Here is a 20372-nt window from a genome sequence, read left to right as displayed (position 1 = left end):
GGGCTTGAGGGTGCGGTTCTTCTTGTATTTAATCTAAAATAGTCCTCACCGACATATTTTTATCAGTAGGTAACATCCCAATGTGGTAAGAGCTTTGCCTAAATCCTCAAGTTAAATCCCCAGAACATTCCATGAAGGAGGTTGTTTCCCCCATTTTACAGATGAGATCACTGAGGCTGAGAAACTCCTCTTAAATGCAAACTGGAATACTAAGGCTGTGTCACTAGCAGGGCAGCTTTGCTTCGGAAAAGCTCAGCAGAGGGCTCACGTAGTCCAGTGGAGAGGCCACACACAAATTCCTTTGTGAAGTCAAAAGGTGTCTTAGAGGGCAAATCAATCAGGTGGGCCACTTCAGAGAGGTCGGCTGAGGCTAGGAGCAATTGTAGGGTCTTTGAGAGTCCAGAGACTTGACAGAATGCTTCAGGCTGGAAGAATGGGGTCAGAAGAGGTTGAGAGGGGTTAAGACCTTCTTGACTGCTTCTTGTTCCCCTAAAAGGGTCTCAAAGACCCCCGTTTTTACTTTTCTTGTTGGTGTGGCAAGTACCTGATAAAAGCGACTTAATTGTGGCTCATCACAATAGATACATCTATTGTAGCCACAAGGCAAAGGGGTGGGAATGTGAGGTCCCTGGCACTGTGTATGCAGCCTGGAAGCTAGCCTTAAGCTCAAATTTCAGTTTCCCCTTTTGCCTTTTTAGTCAGTCCGTGGGATAGTACTGCCTGAGATTCGGGTGGAATACCCCCTTCAGTTAAACGTCTCTGGAAACACACTAACAGACATTCCCAAAGAGGTTTCCCAGATGGCTTCAACTCTGGTGAAGTTGACAAGGACAATTAGCTCTCAGAGACCCAAACCACCAGGAGTGTCCTCAGTCCTGTACTGGACGGACAAGGGCCCCTGAAACAGTGCACCACAGCAGGGTATTCAATGCCTTTAGAGTGGTCGGGAGGGAGAAACAAGCCTGGTATCCATCCACCAAGGGGTTTCCGCATGGAACTGATCCTCCAAAGCTATTACCATGGGTTCCAGCCATTCCACAGAGCCCACTTCCCTTCTCCCCTTGGGCTCTGCGTTTGGGGCATTTTTTCCAACTCTTGTCCCCATCTCTGCTGTGCAGAAAGCATAGTGGTCATACGACTGTGCATCCTGGTCAGACAGCCCCGTATTTGACTCTAGTCCTGCCCTGTACTATGTGACTGAGGCAAGAAACCTGTGCCAGTTGAAATAGATTCTAGTCCTTCTCATCACCGGTGCAGGCAGGACTTAAATGAGCCTCGGTGTGTGAAGACTTCACAATACTTGGCACGGAGCCCCGGCGTGTGGTCATCTCTCTCAGGACGAACAGCACTGCGGGAAAGCATTTCCATTTATTCTAGGTGGGGTCAAGAGTTGAGATGTGGGTTTGAGAAGGGCTGGAGCAAATGCTGGAACAAGATCAGCACTGGGAAGGTCAGGGGCCCTCTCTCAGAGGACCACTTTGGGGCTGGGTGGGAATCAGATATGACTGGACCCAAGGGACTCCAGAGGAGCCACTGACATCCCCTTAGCTTGATTAAATCATCCAGGACACTCTTTCACCCTCATCTTGCCTGAGGATACAGGCTTTCTGTTATTCCCTCAGGACATAGGTCCATTTCAGCTTGAGGGGGACTAGAAATAAGAAACTTAGCAAAGCTGCTCTCTACAGATTATGAAACCTCATACCACCTTCAGTGGTATGTCATTTAAAGCATTGCTATAAAGTAGTATCTTTATAAAATGGTACATTTGCCCGAATTGTTAACTCGTTTTGCTTTGCTGAGAGCTGATTTGGGCCTGTTTATTCTCCTGTCACTAGAAATAACCTTGCTGGGAAAGCGCAAAGGGTTTGGTCCTTTGATCTGTCTAGCCTTGAGCCTCTTGTGGCTGTGGTTCAGCTAAGGATACCTGGTGACGGAGATGCAGGTTCACAAATTCAGGTTCTGGGTGGGCAATTGTGTGTGCCCCTCTGTAACATCTGGAGCCAGGGCATGGAATGAGACAAGGGCCAGGTCCATCCCTGTCCTATCAGAACTGAGGACCCTCACAGGGATATCAGAGGCTGGCTGTGAGTAGGTTATAAGTGGAAGGGCCCTCCCATAGGCTATACCTACAGTGGGGGATGGTAGTCACACTTTCTTAATTCAGGTGTTGGGGTTCTGCCTGGAGGATCTGATCTTAGAGATGGCAGGCTTGTTCCCAAACAATGCAACAGTTCTCCAGAGCTACTTCTCCAACTAAGAATCTAGGTCTCCGCCCCCCCCCCCAGCCCCCATTTGAGGCTTTCCCTTGTTGGCAGCATCAAGAACAGCAGAGCAAAAGCTAAATAAGAACTGAGAAGGCAAGTTCAAAGCCAACTTGAAACTTTTCAAGAAACATCCTTGTTGCTAATACCATGTCTGGGGGCTGGCTGGGATTCTAGGATTAGTGTTCAGGAGATAGAAATGGGTAACAACGGGGGAGGTGTGATCTTTCCCAAGTGCCATACCAGCTATTAAAATAAACAGGCTCTTGCTTCTTAAAGCTGAGGGTGGCAGGGAAAAATCTGGGTCCAAGCAAGACCGGAAGTACTAAGGCATGCAGTGGGGGAGGGGAGGAGGCCCAGACTAGAGAGTGCTGAGAAACAACATACCCATTCTAGAGTTAGAGAACAATGTAATCTCAGGTTTAAGTCTGGAGGGGAGGGGTGTGAGGGGTCAGCTGCTCAGAGCATATGGCTATCTCAGGACTTAGCAAAGGTGATGGAGGAGGGGGAACCTTTTATGGAGTGAAAGATGAAACTGACATAGTTAGATGTGGTGCTTCATCTCCCCTGAAAAGCAGGGGCTGCTGAATTCAGATGGGCAGGGGAACAGGATAAGCAAGTGTCGTGGGCACCCGAGTGCTTTACCATTCTACCGTGACAATGCACATGCATTACTGAGGATGAGAGCAGATGAACAGGCACAAGCCTCTCCCTGCCAGTGAGTCCTAACTGCTCAATATCAACCTCGGGGGACCCAGGAATGCCATGGTGTGTGTGTATAGGTCAAGAGGGCACCTTTTGGGAGTTGGTTCTCTCCTCCTACTATCGGCACACATTTGGGTTCTGATGTAAATCAGATAGCTAGGTGCCTTTACCACTGAGCCATCTCACCCTCACTGTGACTCACTCCTTAAACATGACAGTGTCCTTTTTGAAAGCTCTCCATGTGACTTGTGCACCTGGGCTGGCTCCACGTTTGACCGTCTCACAGACCTCAAGACTGCTTTTCAGATGCCTGACTCCTTTCCTTTCCAGGGTTTCCTCTACAGCTCGGAATCCCAGCAGAGAAGAGAGTCAAGAGTTGCCTAGGGCAGTTCATTCAGTGTCTAGACACCAGAAGCATCAACTACAGCCCAAGTGCTGTAGACTCCAAACTCTCTAGACTTGAAATGTGCAAGGACTTGCCCAAGGGCTTCTTGGTGTTCCTCTATGCTCCCCTAGGTGCAGGCTGTGGGAGACATCAATCCTGTTACTGAGCAAACCACACAGGTGCCCTAAGCAATACAAGTAGTTACAGGCTCCTTGGGATGCTTTCTTTAAGGCAGTGGCTATCCTGTTTGTTTGGGAACATGTAGGCCCTGGGTTCAAAAGGCTTTTGCACTAGAGTGCAAAGGTACCGAGTAGCAGCTTAGCTATGCTTCTGTCCTTGGCTGTGCTGGCAGATACTGACAACCCCAGGGGACCTGAAGGGCACTGCCATTCTTCCTAGTGTCCTGGGAACAGCCCAGAGTGACTCTCCCCACGCACACCTTCCTGAAGTTATGGGACTTGAGACCTGCCTGAACAACAGGTGGCTTCCGGATATAAATATTTTTTTTTCTGAATTCTAATTTCAACTGACTGAACCCCTTGGGAGGGCTAGGGCCATTTAAAAAAAAAAAAAAAGAAGAAAAAGAATGGTTACTAAGGTCCTTTCTCTAGCCAGCTATGTATTGTCCTGGGAACAAAGTCCATACCACAAACTTTATTTTGTGTAAATGAGTTTATTGATGAATACACAAGGTAAAGGTTCCCCAAACCCCACCCTCCCCAACAACAGATCCCAACAAGAACAGGAAAGTAAGCATCCTTGGGACAGCATCTGGCTCCAGCATCCCAAGCTTCATAGTAGGGACCAGGCTTGGCTGGGGACAAACCCCTGGGGGAGCTGACCAGCAAGAGCTCTGGTGTGTCCGCTTCCCTGCTCTGTACTTTAGCTTCAGACAGACACATTTCCGCTAAGGAGAGCGGATACAGGGTAAACTAAGCCCGGTTCTCCCGATCTGGTCAAGCTCGACATGAGCCTGAAGGGAAGCTTCGGGCACGCAACAGAGTCTCTTGAGGAGAGGTCCTTGCATCTTCCTAACTTCACCGGAGTCAGCCAGCATGGATCAGCTGAGGCCAGCAGAGAACCGCAGCTGGTCTGTCACTGGTGAGGCTGAGAGAGGCTTCAGTTTCTGGGCTGGACACATTCTGGTATAAACTTTTCTTTCTGCTTGCCCTGACACATCTTCTTTTGGGAACTACAGTTTACTTTGAGATGGGAACACTGCATTTGTAGTGGGAATCCCTTACACATAACCAACTGACTCCAGGAATCAGTGTCCACAAGGGAACTTGGTCAACTTGTTTTTCCACCCAACATACCACCAACCTACCTGCCTCCCACACAACCCTGCAGGATTTCCTACTCCCCACATGGTGACGGAGGGAGGGATGTATTTCTTTTTCACCAGCCAGCAAGCCTCTTAAAGATTCTCAAGGATTAAGGAATTTGAGAGAAGCTTTGCAGCTGGGAGGAAGCAGGATCACTCCAGACACACTTGTAAATGTTGCTGGTTTCTACTTTCACTTTTTAAGTCTCTCCTCGGGATCCAGTGGGTCAGGTCTGAGTCCTGCATGAGGTCTTTGGACCCTGGCATGCTTCTGGCTTGAGCAGAGGACTCTGAATAGACCCTGGATACCAGGTGCCAGGCTGTGCAACAAGTGCCACTTCTCAAGCAGAGTGAACAGCCCTGAGCAGGGAGGGCCGTGAGTACGGGGTTTCTGATGACTCATACCAATGTGTTCCCATCCCCAGCCTTTGTGAGATGACAACTACAGGGCCTGCTGAAAGGATCTCCCTCTGCTCTGGAGCTCAAGGACCATGGATGAAGGGCAGCTCAGCGAGCTGATGGACAGTAAGAACTGGCGACATCTTCACACGCGTCTACACTCACTGGCCGCCTCCAGGAAAGTCTGGCAAATGTCAGCTCTGCTTTCACTCTTGTTACCTGGATGCACACTCATAACCAAGATGTCAACTGCCACCTGACCCCAGTGAACGGGTGGAGCACCAAACTCAGTACGGAGTGTGCAGAGAGTCACAGGCAGGCACAGGAAAGGCAGAAGGCTTTGAGGGAAAGAATAATGAGCCAGCCACACAGGGAAGCTGATGGAGGTCAGGGAACCAGTCTCAGCCTGCTGCCCAAGAGCCAAAAGGCCCTTTTTGCCTGTTACCTTTCTTTTTAGAAAAACAGGGTTGGATAAGTCGTTAAAGCCCTGTTTTAACTCTGAGACTCTGATTTTAACTCTGAATGAGCTCTGAGAAACACAGGGAAGGAGGCCGGGGGCGGGGAGGGCGCACTGTTCTTACTCATGTCTACTCAGCCTCCCCAGGATTCCTGGGCTAGCACCGTGGGCAGGAGCACAGCTCTGCCACCTCTCAGCGCTGAGCCCACATGTCCAGTGTCCCTGCACTTGCAACCATCAATGAAGACCACCACTGCTATATATGAAATCGTCAAACCAGATAGCATGGGCATAAGGGAGCTAGAAGGCTTAGCCAAGGAAAGACTGGGCAGAGGGGCAGAATGAAAATGCAAAAGGCCAGGAGCGGGACTGCCTCCCTCCCCACCCCGGCAGGGGCCAGGGCCATCAGTGGATCTCTGCTAATATTGTTTTTGATGAGGGTCAGTTGCCCTTTCTACTCAGTGTTCTACCTCAACTTCTCGTCTGTACAAAAATATAAAACAATAAAGTGCAGTTTATGTTTCAGTGACACTTTTCCTTGCTTTAATTAATTTGTCGCCTTTTTCTGCTTGTGAAATGAGCTTTTGATTACAAAATATCAAACTACACTCAAAAGAGGGTGTAGAAAAGGCTAGCCATTGGCACAGCATGGAGAAGCTCACAACTAAGGACAGAGAAGAGCAGCAGGTGGCAGAAGTGGGGAATGGTGGAAGGAGATGTCACGGGAAGCTAACCTATCCAACAGGGTGAATGCTAATGTCAGCACAGATGGCCACTACCGGGGTGGGTACCGCGCGGGGTTTGGGTTCAGGCTCTACACAACAGTACAACGTCTTCCAGTTAAGAGTTCTTGGCTTGCACCGATTACAGGCTGACTGGACCCATTTATTAGTTTTTCAAAATGCTGTCGTAGACCTGATAGATGTACTGAGAGACTTCAGGGGCTCTACACTTCAGCGACAGCTGTGAAGAGGAGGAGAAAGGAAATTAGCATGGAGACAGCATTGGCTCCAAAGGCATCTAAGCATTCACATCAAGACAGTTTCTGAAATTCTGAGACACTCTGTGACTGGAACAGCCAAAGAGAGAGCTCACATTAATACAAACCATGGATTTCAGAACTCCAACCTCATTGGTCCCAAGCTGTGCTGTATGTCTATCTACAGCCTGTGTGGCTTTCTGAACGAAGTCTGAGAATGACCCATGCAAAGTCTCTGAGCCTAGGGGAGCCAGTGCTTACACTAAACATCAACATAAAAAGGATTCTCATGGGGAAGGACAAAGAATATGCCCAAATTTTAACTATATTAAGGTTAAACAAAACATTACTAGTAATAAAAGTAAAGCATGCAAAACATATCCTATGCATAGAAAATTATATATGTGTATGGCTGTCATTTCTCTCCTTTAAGTGGGAAAAGCAACAAAGTTATCCTCTACAGTACATTGTTGTGACGGAGACGCTATCTTATAAAAAACAAAACATGGAGCTGGGGAGGTAGTTCAGCAGGTAAAGTAGTTGGTGTATAAACATGAGTACACAATTTGGATCCTTAGCACCCATGTAAAAAAGCTGGGCACATTTTTATATGATATATCACCACTGATAATATCATTGATATCAATTAGCAACATGGCCCATCAAGACCTAGAATGCAGCAACAACAGAAAGGTGTATGGGTAAATGGAAGGTGGTTATAGCTTAAAAAGTGTTCCACAAGGACAAAAACTTCATTCTTTTTTCTTTTGGAGACAGGGTGTTACTATATTGTTCTGACTGCTCTGGAACTCTCTAGGAGACCAGGCTGGCTTCAAACTCAGAGATCTGCCTGCTTCTAGCTCCTGCGAGCAATAAAGGATTAGAGGTGTATGCCAGTGTACCAGGATCCAACCCTTTTTATTCTTTTATTTATACTTTAGTGCACTAAATTTACTCCTAGGGCACTGATAGTTATTTTTGTTGCTTTTATTATTATTATTAAAAATTGGGTATAAGATTTACTAGTGGCTATGACTAGTGAGATGGAGCCTTCTAGAGTATAGGGCTTGCCACTTACCCAGGGGACTACAAAGGGATGACCTTGACCCTCAGCCATCATGTCTTCAAATTCATGTGCATTAAATGTGGTGAAGTCCCAGTCCTCAGAGGTGTATGCGCATCTTCTGGAGGACAGGGAACTCGCGCATTGCCCTGAGCAGGGCTTCAATCTTATTCTGCAGCTTAGTGCATGTGATCATCATCACCTGGACAGAAGAACCCTGGCCACTTCACCTAGAGACCTGTCAAGAAAGCCTCCTGCATCTGTCTGGACCTGTCAGCCCCAGCATAGGATAACAGCTTGCTGATGTGGTGATATAGAAAGGGTGGAGCTTCACTTAATTTGAATATGAACACGATCTTTACCGAAACTTTTTATCATGTATTTGTTGGCATAAATAAACAAAAGCCTCTAGGGCTTTAAAGTGCAGTTGCTCACATTCATTTGACCCTATGTGGCCATTAAATGGAGTTTATTCCCCTTTGCCTTCTTCCTTCCTAGGTGTAATATGTAGCTATTGGCCTGGGGATGCTTTGGCAGAAAAGAGGCTCTGGATAAGGTTTCTTGTGGTGGCTTAAATGAAAATGGCCCCTAGAGGCTCACAGGCAGTGGCATGTTTGGAGGTGTAGCTTTGTTGTAGTAGGTACGGCCTTGTTGGAGGAAGTGTGCCACAGGGGGTAGACTTTGGGGTTTCAGACACTTAAGCCAGGCCTGGTCTTTCTCTCTTTATAAGATTTGCTGTGGTCATGTGGCATGGTTCACAGTAACAGAAGACTAAGAAACAAATGTGCAGTGATACATATGAACAAAAATGCATATACCACATGAACACATGTGAACAAGAAACTATGTGATGATTTATTTTCTGTAACATTCTCAAAATGACGTAACTGTAGGAGAACCAATGAGTGCTTGCCAGCACCTAGGAGGCAAAAGCAGCTCAATCTCTGAGTTTGAAGCCAGCCTGGACTATATAATGAATTCTAGGCCAGCTAGGGCTACATAGTGAAACCTTGTCTCAAAAACAAACAAACATAACGCCCAACTCCAGAAAACAACAAAAACAAAACAAAAAAGCTAAAGCAAACTATAAATGATCCCTCCCACACAGAAAAACAGGTCATTCTGACCTACACCTCTTAGTGAGACCCTCTCCTTTTAGGAAGAGTACAGAGGGTTTTCCTGTTCTGGGGAACTCAAGATAAATGACAGAGTAGATTCTTACTCTCTGAAAAACACAAGAGCTGAGTCTGGCTTGGTGGTACAAGCCTTTAATCCCAGAACTCATTTTAATTTCAGTACTTGGGAGGCTGAGACAAATAGATTTTTGTTTGACACCTGCCTGGTTGAAAGAGTTATTCTAGGATGGCCAGGGCTACATTTTGAGACTCTGAAACAAAAACAAAAAAGTAACAGAGATAGAAGGGAGGGCATAGCCTCATAGGGAAATCTCACAGATGCTTCCTGGGAAAGCCTAAGTTGACGGACTCAGCAGCAGGCATACACTTGGCATTCCAGCGTACACCAGGGAGAATGCTCCAGGGAGAATGCTAAGAATTTCTGTTTGGGTGGTACTTCTTCTTTGATGCACGACAGCATAAACAACAGCTGTCAAAATTAAGGAATGGGGTCACAGAATAAAAGGCTCTCTGAGTCTGATTTTTCACCTTTCTCAGAACCAGTCACTATTGAATCTTCTTCCCCGGCAATTCCTTCAAACAACCTAACACAAGAATAAGGTACTTCTCCATCTCAAAGCTTGTTGGGAGATTACATTTTACATCAGCACCAGAGCTCAGGGCCTTGGGGACCAGTTTTTACTGCCGAGCAAAGCAGTGGTTCCTCCTGTGCAAAGCCATCCAATAACTTTTACTTCCGTTCAGGGAGATACTGGAGGAGGTTTCTCAATCTACAGGGGAAACCTATAGGGTGGAGACTTCTCTCCCTGTTAAGAAAACCATGAGTAAGAATGATTAATTAGTGACTTGCTCAAATCATGGCTTGGTGGTAGTAGTTGTGTATAGGTCTAGACATCCTTAAGGCCAAGAACTCTGAAAGTAGACAAGGTCCAGTGTAATCAAGGTAGGAAATGGTTTTTTGTTGGAGTGCGCTGGGCACTCTCACTGAACCTGGTGAGGCTGGCTGTTCAGCAAGCTCCAGTGATCCTCTTGCCTCCTCTGAATGCAATGCTGGGCTTCCAGCATGCGTGGTTATGCCTGCTTTGATGTGGGTGCTGAGGGTCTGAACCCAGGCCCTTCTGTTTGTACAGCAAACACCCTCACCATCTCTCAGCCCCAGAAACATTTTTTTTTTGAGGCAGGGTCTCAACTATGAAGTTCTGGCTAGCCTCCAATCCACAGCTATCTACCTTTCTTTTCCTAGGACTACAGTGTGACCATGATGCCCAGCTAGAAACACCCCTCTTAACAGTTTATTATAGTACCAAATGCATGCCAAGGAGGAAGCGTCTCTGTGTGTCAGGGAAGCGATGGGCTTGCGAACCCTGACTGTCAGAGGCGGTAGTTTACCCTCAGCTGTCCCTAGCACCACGCCTTAAGTCAGAAGACCACAGTGAGGAGAGGAGGTATTTCACGATTGCAACACAGGACTCCCTTACTGAGAACTTGTTTTTTGGTATATTGGCCGGAAGTACTTCTCCAGGTCTCTGTAGTACACTGAAGAATTTTTAAATGTATGGGCTCTTACCTCTGGATTCTAACCCATCTCACACATTATGGGAAAGGCCTTACCGTATAATTGGGGTTTCCTGGCTGGATCCGCAGCTCTGCCAAAATCCAAATGCCATTAGTGAGCTTCAGGGACTGGTACAGCATGTCCTGCCCTTCCACGTTCCTCTTGGCAATAGTGTAAACATTGTTGTTTTGCAACTTGCTGGAAACTGTGTCTAGAAACAGAGATCGAAAACTTAAGACTTTCGGTTAAAGTCTCGGATGAACATATTCCCTTCTCTGTCCCTCTTGTGAACCTTCACGTACCCTGAGTACCCTGATCAATTCCAGCACATACACACTTCCAGAGGTTCTTTTGATACAGGCAGGCATCATGCTATCAGACAGAAAACAGTAAGGTGCACTAACACTGGAGTTTAAGAGTTACCTAGGGAGGTTCTACAATAGATAGATAGGCCTCAGGTTTACTAAGAACAAACTAAGTTCTCGGGTTAGTTCCCTGGCCAAAGTGACATAAAAAAGGAAGGGTCATTTTGGCTTACAGTCCTGGGGTACAGCCCATCATGGTGGAAATCATAGCAGCAGGAGTGAGGGAGGGGCAGCTGTTCAACATTGTATCCAGATAGCACAGATAGTTAACTTGTTTTCCCTTGTTCCTTCAGGTCAAGACTCCACTCAAGGAAGGGAGCCACACAGAGTTCAGGTGGGTCTTTCCCACTTCAATGAACGAATCCAGATAATCCCACACGGGGACACCCAGAGGCTAACCTCATTTAGATAATCGCTCACAGGTGTATCTAGAGGCTTGCCTTCTAGGTTCTAGACCCTGTCAAATTGACAATATTAAGCATCACAATGGTAGACAGGCACAAATACTCTGATGGGGACAAAGGTGCATTTGTGGGAGTCCCCATACAGCCTCTAGTTGATGCTCATTTCTGGAATACTGCTCCCCATCCAGTAAAGTTACACTGATGATCAGGTGTGCACTTCCCAAGTCACTACTACTGCACCGTGAGCCACGTGGGCCTTGGTTTCACAGCTTTAGAAAAGGACAGAGGGCTGGTGAGATGGCTCAGTGGGTAAGAGCACCCGACTGCTCTTCTAAAGGTCCTGAGTTCAAATCCCAGCAACCACATGATGGCTCATAACCATCNATAACAAGATCTGATGCCCTCTTCTGGAGTGTCTGAAGACAGCTATAGTGAACTTACATATAATAAATAAAATAAATCTTTAAAAAAAGAAAAGAAAAGAAAAGAAAAGGACAGAGCTACACAAGTCTTTTCAAGTCAGATTTATTAAACTGAATACTTAATTTTTTTTTTAAAGCAGGCAAACAAATTTTTTAGATGCGAGAGAAAACCATGCTTTCAAACACACAAGGAAACAAATTGCTTTAATGGAAGACACAGAGAGGCCTGAAGCTATGTGAAATGACTGGTGTGTGCTTAGATCCCAGCTGCCAGGCGGGTGATGCCTCTGCACCCCCGAGCTCAGGGCAACAACAGGATGGTGCTCCTGTGACTATAGCATCAAGAGACACGATGCTCTAGAGTTAATTAAAGGTCATGTCTCTGTCTGAGATGCTGCAGTGTCAGAAACAAACTTTGAAGAGTAGAGATGATATGCCAGGTGCATTAGTGTCTTTAATCCCAGTACTCAGGGGGCAGGGGCAGACAGAGGCAGGAGGGATCTCTGAGTTTGAGGACAGCCTGGTCTACAGAATGAGTTCCAGGACAGTCAGGGATATATAGAGAAACCCTGTCTTAAGAAAAAAAAAAAGCCTAGAGATGATGATAAACTGATAAACACAGCTTGTTAATTAGCTCCTTATTAATGAGCTTCAGATGAGAACTCAAATTACTCAGCGTAATCCAGAACTAAACTCTCACAAAAAAGTCTATTCTGGTGTGGTCTCTAGGAAAGGAAGCATGGTGGCCTTCACCCCATGGTAAGATCTCCGCACAGGCAACCTCAGGTTTTTATCAGTGGCTTTCTCACTTTCCCAGCTGCATGTGATCAGCATCTATAAATATGTATTTGAATTTTGTTTTGACCTGGCGCTAGAGATGGTACTAAAGTCACAGGGTTAAGCATCTGTTTGAATGAAAGCTGGTGTTAGAGGCACCTCCACACCCAAACCAGGCAATGCTGGGGATGCAGCACTACGGTCTCATTCATTAAGTATTTTTAATCACAGTTAGTTATTACTTTTTTTTTTTCCTTTTCATTAATATCAAAGTAGTTACAACTTTGATAGAGAGGTGGCTTAGCAGTGAAAAATACTTGTTGCTCTGCCAGTGGACCCGGATTCGACTCTCAGCTCACAACTATCTAGGGCAGTGGTTCTCAACCTTTCTAATGCTGTGACCTTTTAATACAGTTCCTCCCATTGTAGTGATGCCCCAACCATGAAATTCAAGAGATTTACCCGCCTCTGCCTCTGGAGTGCTGGGATTAAAGGCATGAGCCAGCACTGGCTGGCCATTTATTTTGTTGTTACTTCATAACTATTTTTGCTACCCTTATGAATCATAATATAAATATCTGATATGCAGGATACCTGATGTGTGACCCTTGTGAAAGGGTCATTCAACTCTCAAAGGGGTTGCAATTCACAGGTTGAGAACTGCTGGCCTCTAAGGGCATAAGGCATGCATGTGGTGCACAGACTTATATGCAGGCAAAACACAATCCTCATAAAATAGAGAGAGGTGGTTTTATCCCACACCCAAAAAGTGCCTCTATGCAACACTGCCGGAGGAAAGAGCCTCAATAAACTCTGCAATCATCTCTGGGGGTTGGGGGCAGATAGTTCTTTACTGTCAGTCATCTCTTGGAGGGGCAGACAGCTCTTGCTGTCACTCTAGTTCCTACAGTGAAGTGCTCTTGCAAGTTAATGGGTTGCTAAGCAACACTTCCAGCTGGAGTCTGGCTAATGCTTTCTGAAAGGGCTGTCTTTAACACACAGGGAGTTGCTTTAAGTTGCAAAAGCTTTCCCTAACTTTCAAGGTGCTTGCTTATTTTCCAGAGCTGCAGAAATCAGCAGGTGCCTTTGTTGAGCAGTCTTCTTGTTGCAGAGGCACACACGTGTTTTATCCATATATTGAGGCCTGCAGACTTAGGATCTCACTGGCTGTGTAAGAGATGAGAGGGAAGGAACGGGGCTGCTGGGGCTGAATGCATGAACTGGGATTTCTATCAGAAGGTTCAATGGAAGGAGGGTTTTATAGCAAAGTATGTTTTTTGTTTTTATTTATTTCTTTAAGCCTATTATTATTTATCACCACATCTGACCTATTTTTAAATTTAACTTTTGCAGTGTAACACACTGAACCCAGTGCCTTGAATATTATCAAAGGCCTGAGCCTTATACATTTTATAGTGTTAGGTTTGAGCTTGACGTTTTTAAGGCTGAAGAATATTTACTTTAAGTGTAGCAATCAGGGATGGCAAATCCTGGTGATACATACCCGAAACCTCCCCCCAGGAGGCTGAGGCAGGAAAAGATGTAGTGAGAGCCAGATGTGAGGCAGCATCCAGCCACATTGAGACAGACTTCTTAATAAAACATTGTTGTTAGTTTGTTTTACATATTTGAGCTCCTGGCATACAGGACAGTCTCTCGAAGTTGTGAGATTCTGAGAATGTGTGATATCAGATGCTTCAGTGGCTACTCAGATGCTAGCTCAGGGGCAAGATACCGAGACCTGTCTCCAAGTAGGATAATGGTCAAATATGATTGTACTTCGAGATGTGACTTCTTCTCATTCACTTTCTTCCTCCCATAAACCTGGCTCTGTGATTTGGGTATCTGAGTTCTTTTGGGACATTGATTAGCAAGTTCATAACTGCTAATCTATAAAGGGAATTTCAGAAAAATACTGCTGACAATGACTGAAAAAACTCTTTTGGGGTAAAGAGCTACAGTTAGTGCTAGTTAGGAATCTTCCTTTTTTGAAGAGTAGGAAAGCATGGGAAAGCCACAATGAAACCGAGATCTAACTCACTCTCAGCGCCCATGCCTAAAGAAATAACTCTTACTACAGTGCCAAACAAGTACAGATCTGAACCAGGTCTCTGAGTTTTCTTTTTTTATTTTATTTATTTATTTATTTTTTACTTATTTTCTTTTTTATTTTTTTGTGTCTGAGCTTTCTTGAGTATAGTAGACAATTAAACAGGCTTGTAAAAGTGTTTGCCACAAGTTCCTCACTTTAGATACAGATGGAAATGTATCTACCTCTTGTGCACTTAAGGTGGTAGATACAACTCAAGATCTATAATAATCCCAAATGTAGCTAAAAGGTACGATATTAAAGAGGCCCAGGTGTGGTGGCAGACCTTTAATCCTAGCACTCAGGAGGCGTAGGTTTCTGTGAGTTAGAGGCTAGCCTGGTCTATAGGACAGCCAGGGCTACACAGTGAAACCCTGAATCAAACAAATCAAATCAAATCAAATCAAATCAAAACAAAACAAAACACCACCACCACCAGCAGACACCTTTAAAAGTGTCTACTGCTGGGAAGCAGTCTTGTTGATGCCTTTCTAGTATTTACGACAAACAGCAGCACCATCAACACCCACACCATACACATCTTTATTATGGTAATATTATTAAGACTTGCAGAGTTTTTTCCTTCTCTAGAAAGCTCAGAGAACAAACAGAAAAGCTCACTGATGTGTTAGTGAGTCCTTTAAGGCTGTGACTTCCTGAAGCCCAGAGTGTTCCTCCATCTGTCAAATGTCTTTGCTAGCACAGAAGAGCTATTTTAAGGGTTGGTGCTATTGTGATTAGGGAGGATCAGCTGGGAAGGGTGGTATTTTTAGCTCTCAGCTAGACACAGGGTGTTGAATCAGAAGGCACTAAACCTGCAAAGGCTCCTGTTAATAGAGTCCTCAAGACTGGAGGAGATGTAAAGGCATTCCATACCTCAGGGTGGAGACAAGGAAGAGTTAGAAAGGATTAGTCAAAGAAAGTGGTCTTGCAAAATTAGCAGTGATTCGGCATAAGAACGGCCTTGGCCATCTAAAGAAGACAAACTGGCTGTTTCTTATGCTCCATGTGCCCCACTGCCATGATGTGTGCCACCAAGAAGCCATGGCGGTTTTCAAACCTGAGTCAGCTGTGAGGACTCCATCAGAGGAGATGGGCTCCCTGGGGGGAAGGCCACATGCTTTGGCGCAATAAGAATTCCTTCCTTTCTAGTATTTTGGCAAACCAGACAACCAAATTCCGTTTTTGTCCTTTTCACACAGGACCCCTGAAACCAAAACTGTTTCCCAATTACTCTGGCTATTTCCTACTCTCTGTAGGAAAGGAACTGCAACATTCCACTGGGTGTTAACAGCAAGCACTTGTGATCTACAAGCCGCCAGTAAGTTCATTCACCACTGAGTCAGATAGGCTTTCCTAATGTGGGATGTATAGAGCTTTCAGTGTATGAATACACATATGCTGCATTTTCTAACTTTATAATCACTTCAGGGAAACTTCCCCCTTTTATTAACAGGTATTCTCAGGTATACACTGTTGTCAACTGGCACAGGATGGTGGTTAGCCCAGGGCAAGTCTGTTAAAATGGGGTACAAAGTTGATTCCCTCACAGGGAACACACTGGATTTAGCCACCAGCACATAGACTCTATGGCAGAGGCTTCCCGCTTCCAGAGCAATGGTCTGTTCTGTGGAAAGCTGTGCTCACCAAATACAGTTCACTGTTAACTGACCAGTGAACTTCAGAGGAAGGGACAGACAGAGAGCACCACTGGTCATTTAAAACCCACAAGATGAGGACAATCCTTATCTTAGTAACAGAATAATAGCTCATTAATAGTAACAGAAACTGTAAGAGTCTCTCCTCAAACCCCTTTCCCAGGATGGAAGGGATGTGAGGTAACCCTCATCATAGGCAAGCTCTGTCTAAAGTATCTTTCCTCAAAGCATGCCAGGCTGTCTTTTATGTCTGAGGCTTCAAGCAAGCATTTAGCCTCCTCAATGCCTCAGGCGGAGGCCTGACTGGACAGCACATTTCCTAACCAGCATAGGAAGATGCTGGTAACTAGCCAGCTGGATTTCAGAAGCCCTACACGTAAAGGTCTGTTTGAATACAGACTACAAGTACAACACAGAGACCCAAAAACTAAAATTAAGTACAGAAAGTTGGGGTGAGAAGACACGAGAACTCTTTTCTTCTTTCTGTACTGCATACTGCCTCCTTTCTCCAATGCTCTGCTCCAGCTGCAATAGAGAATGGCGGTCCTTGGAAAACCCATAAGGAGGCCTGCCACTGTTCAGGGCTGGGGGTGCCGGGAGGCTCAGGGGTAAACGAGGAAGAAAGACTGAAGGTCAGCTGCTGCTATCTCTCCTCTTGGGCTACCCTTTTTTTATAGCTACAAAATTAACTACAAAACAGTTTAGGAATTAATATGGATTAAAAAGTTAGTATTACATGAAAGCCAACAAAAGGGAGTAACAATAAAGGTTATTTATCAGCTAGGCTCTAATCAACCATGATATGGGTTTTATTTATAAACAGAATTCTAACTACAGCATTTCCTCCAATGCCAAATGCTGATACAAGAGATGACATAGGGCTGGTGAGATGGCTCAGTGGGTAAGAGCATCCGACTGCTCTTCTGAAGGTCCTGAGTTCAAATCCCAGCAACCACATGGTGGCTCATAACCATCCGTAACAAGATCTGATGCCCTCTTCTGGAGTGTCTGAAGACAGCTACAGTGTACTTACATATAATAAATAAATAAATCTTAAAAAAAAAAAAAAGAGATGACATAGTCTTTCAGGTCTTAGGAGGGTGACTATCCTCAGTTATCACTTCAATTACTTGATGCTGAGGATATTTAAGTAATATGATTGACAGTTACTTCTACTACTGAAGGACCAGTAGGGTACATAGGCTTATGGTTGCTTCATATTTTTCTACATTTTGTGATGCTGAGAGCAAACCAAGGCTTTTGTGCAAGTTAGGGACAGTTTATTTATTTGCTCATTTTATTTTTATTAGTTCTTGTAGCCTGTAAGGAATCTAGTGCCTTGCATCAAACTATCCCATTTCTTGTTTTTTGTTTTCCTTTGTATTGAAAGAGAAAAGGTCTCAATGTACAGTGCTTGTTAGCCTGGGACTTGCTATACAGACATCAAAACTGGATTTGAACTCACAGAAATCTGCCTGCCTCTGACTCAAGTGCTGGAATTAAAGGCATGTACCACTGTGTGCGTGTATGTTTAAAAGGGATGGGCTCATATAAACGCAAAACTGGCCTGGAACTTGTAATTCTCATGCCTCAGCCTCCTGAGTTGTTAGATTACAGGGTGTGCCTTAGTGAGATTTGCAAAGTAATGCATTTAACATGTGACCCGCCACAATCATGTTAAATGTAGAAAGAAGTAGGCACAGGAAAGAAACACTTTAAATATTTAATTTCACTTACTAAGATGAAAATGGATGCAGTTATTACTTACCAGCATTTAAATGACATTCCTTAATCTGAAACTGGAGTTCATTTTCATTGGGAATATCCTTCCACGTTGCAAGGAAGACCTGGCGCTCTATATGGGAAGGGGAGAAGGGTGATGTGTCAGTATTCTGTCTCCTGATGCCTTCTGCTAGTGTTCTTCTGACTGCTAGGAGCGGCTAGGAATGGAGCCAAGTGTTTGATGTGCGAAGGAGGTGCTTACTAGGCCTTTCCTGATTGAACTAGAATACACACTGGAACAAAGTATGCAGTCAGGAGTTTAGTTTTGGCTCTTTATTGTCCTATGGGTGATTTTGGACATATCTTGTGACCTTTCTTCCTTTCTTTTTCTTCCCTTTGAGACAGGGTTTCTCTGTGTAGCCCTGGCTGTCCTGGAACTCACTCTATACACCAGGCTGGCCTCAAACTCAGAGATCCAGAGATCCGCCTGCCTTTGCCTCTCGTGCTGGGAGTAAAGGTATCCTGGCTCCTGGCTGGCTGACGGCTTCTTAAGTAAGGAAAGGGAAAAGTCAATAGCTACCTTGGGGTAGGATAGGAGTCTAATGGTTACTACAAATTACTGACACTTATCTCAGTCTCAACGGAGTAGAATAAGTGCTAAATGTACACACCACCTCATTAATTCATTACACAAATGACTTCCACTTTGTAAATGTAGAAACTAAAACACAAAGTCTAAGCATCTTGCCCATAACCACACAGATAATCATGGCAAAGCCGAATTCGTGCTGCCCCCCCTCTCACCTGGTGTACAGGCGAGGTGGTCGGGTCAGTAGGTAAGTAAGTGGTGCTGAGGTCTGAGGTGGCAGGATAAGAATAGGGACTGGCAAATGACCAATGATCAACTATTTATTGGGGCACTAGAATATACTAATCTCATTTTAAAATTTCAAAATGGTCTGTACTTCTAGGGCTATGCTGTGCCTGTCACTGAGATGATGGCCACAGGTATATTTAGCAGGACAGGAGGACACACTTACCCATTTTGCCATCTTCTACAAAAAGCACATTGAGTGGGATGAGGCAGCTGAAGTAGAAGACATCAATATTGTTTTTAACAGCCACCTGGCAGGAAAGCAAAATGGGAAAATGTGAACATCAATGAGGAGCCAGGCAGGAGAGGAGAGACAGGTGTGTATCTAGAAATCGACTTCCTATGTGAGCCAGTGCAGGCCTCCCAATCAACACACGACAGCCCACAGACTGCCAACTCTAGCCCTCCCCACTCACCAACATATAACTGTGACCACTTGTAAGAAATCTTTTCTAGGAAGACGACGGCATACCCTCCAGACCAGTGATCCTCAATCTGCAGGTCTCGACCCCTTTGGAGGCTGAATGGCCCTTTTACAGGGTTTCACATTACTATTCATAACAGTAGCAAAATAACAGTTCTGAAATAGCAATGAAAATACTTTTATGGTTCAGGTCATGAGAAACTATATTAAAGGGTCGCAGCATTAGGAAGGTCGTGAACTGCTGTTCTAGACAAAGGATAATCTCTGTAGTTGTCTTTTCAACTTTAAAAAATTACTTTAAATTCTTGAGTGCTTCTGTGTGTACATGGAAACTGTGATGACTATGCAGAGGTCAGAGGGCAATTTTTGGGTATCATACTCAGAACACTGTCCATCTCCTTTGAGACAGGGTCTTTCACTGGTCTAGAGCTCACCAATTAGGCCACGCTGGCTGGCTGGCTCCACTTTCCTGATGCGTGTACCACAACACCGTGAGTTTCTACACAGGTTCTGAGGATGGGATTCAGGCCCTCCAGACCTCCTCCGCAATGACATTTCTATTCTTTTTCATAACTATCCTAACAGAGTAAGTATCATCCCTTCTTGTTTTATAGAGAAGAAAACTAAGAGAGGAAAGGGAACAGCCAGGTCACAAAGACTACGCCAGGATTCAAACTCAAACTTGTCTGTTTTTAAATCAATCTTGATTATGTTTTTTTTTTTTTTTCTTCACAAAAATTAGAGGCCACAGATGCCTCAAATTTCTAAAGAGATGGGTTTGATAAACCTATTTCCCTGGTCCTACCACAAAGAAAGCGTACTGGCTTAAGCACTGGTAAACCTGGTGGTTTATAAAGAAAAGCTTTAAAGGCAATAAATGAGTTTTCTTCTCATAAAACAAACTTCTGGGCTATGGTCTTACCATGGTGTGGCTACAGCAGATACTTGCATTTGGGAGCCAACACTAATGAACGCATGGGGAACAGGCCGAGCCCTGTAGCAGGTTCCGGAGCATGGAAGGTGGGAAGAGAGGGAACTCCTCCAACTCCACCGCTGCCTGCCGCCAGTGACACCCTCACCATGTTCCCCGCACTGCAGGACAGTGGTCCTCTGGGCAAGGTCTATGATCACCATCTGTGCCTATTTCCTTCCCACTTTGCTCTTAAAAAGTAAAAGAAACTAGCAGAAGTGGCTGATGCCTATAATCCTGCACTCAGGGTGCTGATGTAGAAGGGATGCTGTGAGTTCAAGCCAGCCAGTGCTGTATAGACCCTGTCTCAAAGGCCAAACCAAACAAATGAGAAAGTAAAGTCAAAAAAAAAAAAAAAAAAAAAAAGTGTAAAAGGTGTATCTAGAGCCTTCCAACTACC

At 45.0% G+C, this 20372-nt stretch overlaps 1 protein-coding gene across 2 annotated transcripts in view; it reads right to left on the bottom strand.

Moving 5' to 3' along the window:
- Positions 1–4057: 4057 nt before the first annotated feature.
- Ap2b1 (adaptor related protein complex 2 subunit beta 1) overlaps positions 4058–20372 on the bottom strand; it is a 106213-nt gene continuing 89898 nt past the window's right edge. The window contains exons 18-21 of one of the 2 annotated variants that reach the window (XM_029545576.1): positions 18745–18829; positions 17751–17837; positions 10324–10478; positions 4058–6497 (exon numbers count right to left, since the gene is read on the bottom strand). In XM_029545576.1, the coding sequence (XP_029401436.1) occupies positions 6423–6497; positions 10324–10478; positions 17751–17837; positions 18745–18829 (402 nt within the window). In that variant the 3' untranslated portion in view covers positions 4058–6422. The remainder of the gene's footprint in view (positions 6498–10323; positions 10479–17750; positions 17838–18744; positions 18830–20372) is intronic. The other variant, XM_029545575.1, reaches the window with a different exon arrangement.

This window comes from Mus pahari, chromosome 14 (genome assembly GCF_900095145.1).
Source record: "Mus pahari chromosome 14, PAHARI_EIJ_v1.1, whole genome shotgun sequence".
NCBI lineage: Eukaryota > Metazoa > Chordata > Mammalia > Rodentia > Muridae > Mus > Mus pahari.
The sequence above is the reverse complement of the archived record's forward strand: the minus strand, read 5'-3'. Positions and strand labels throughout refer to the sequence as shown.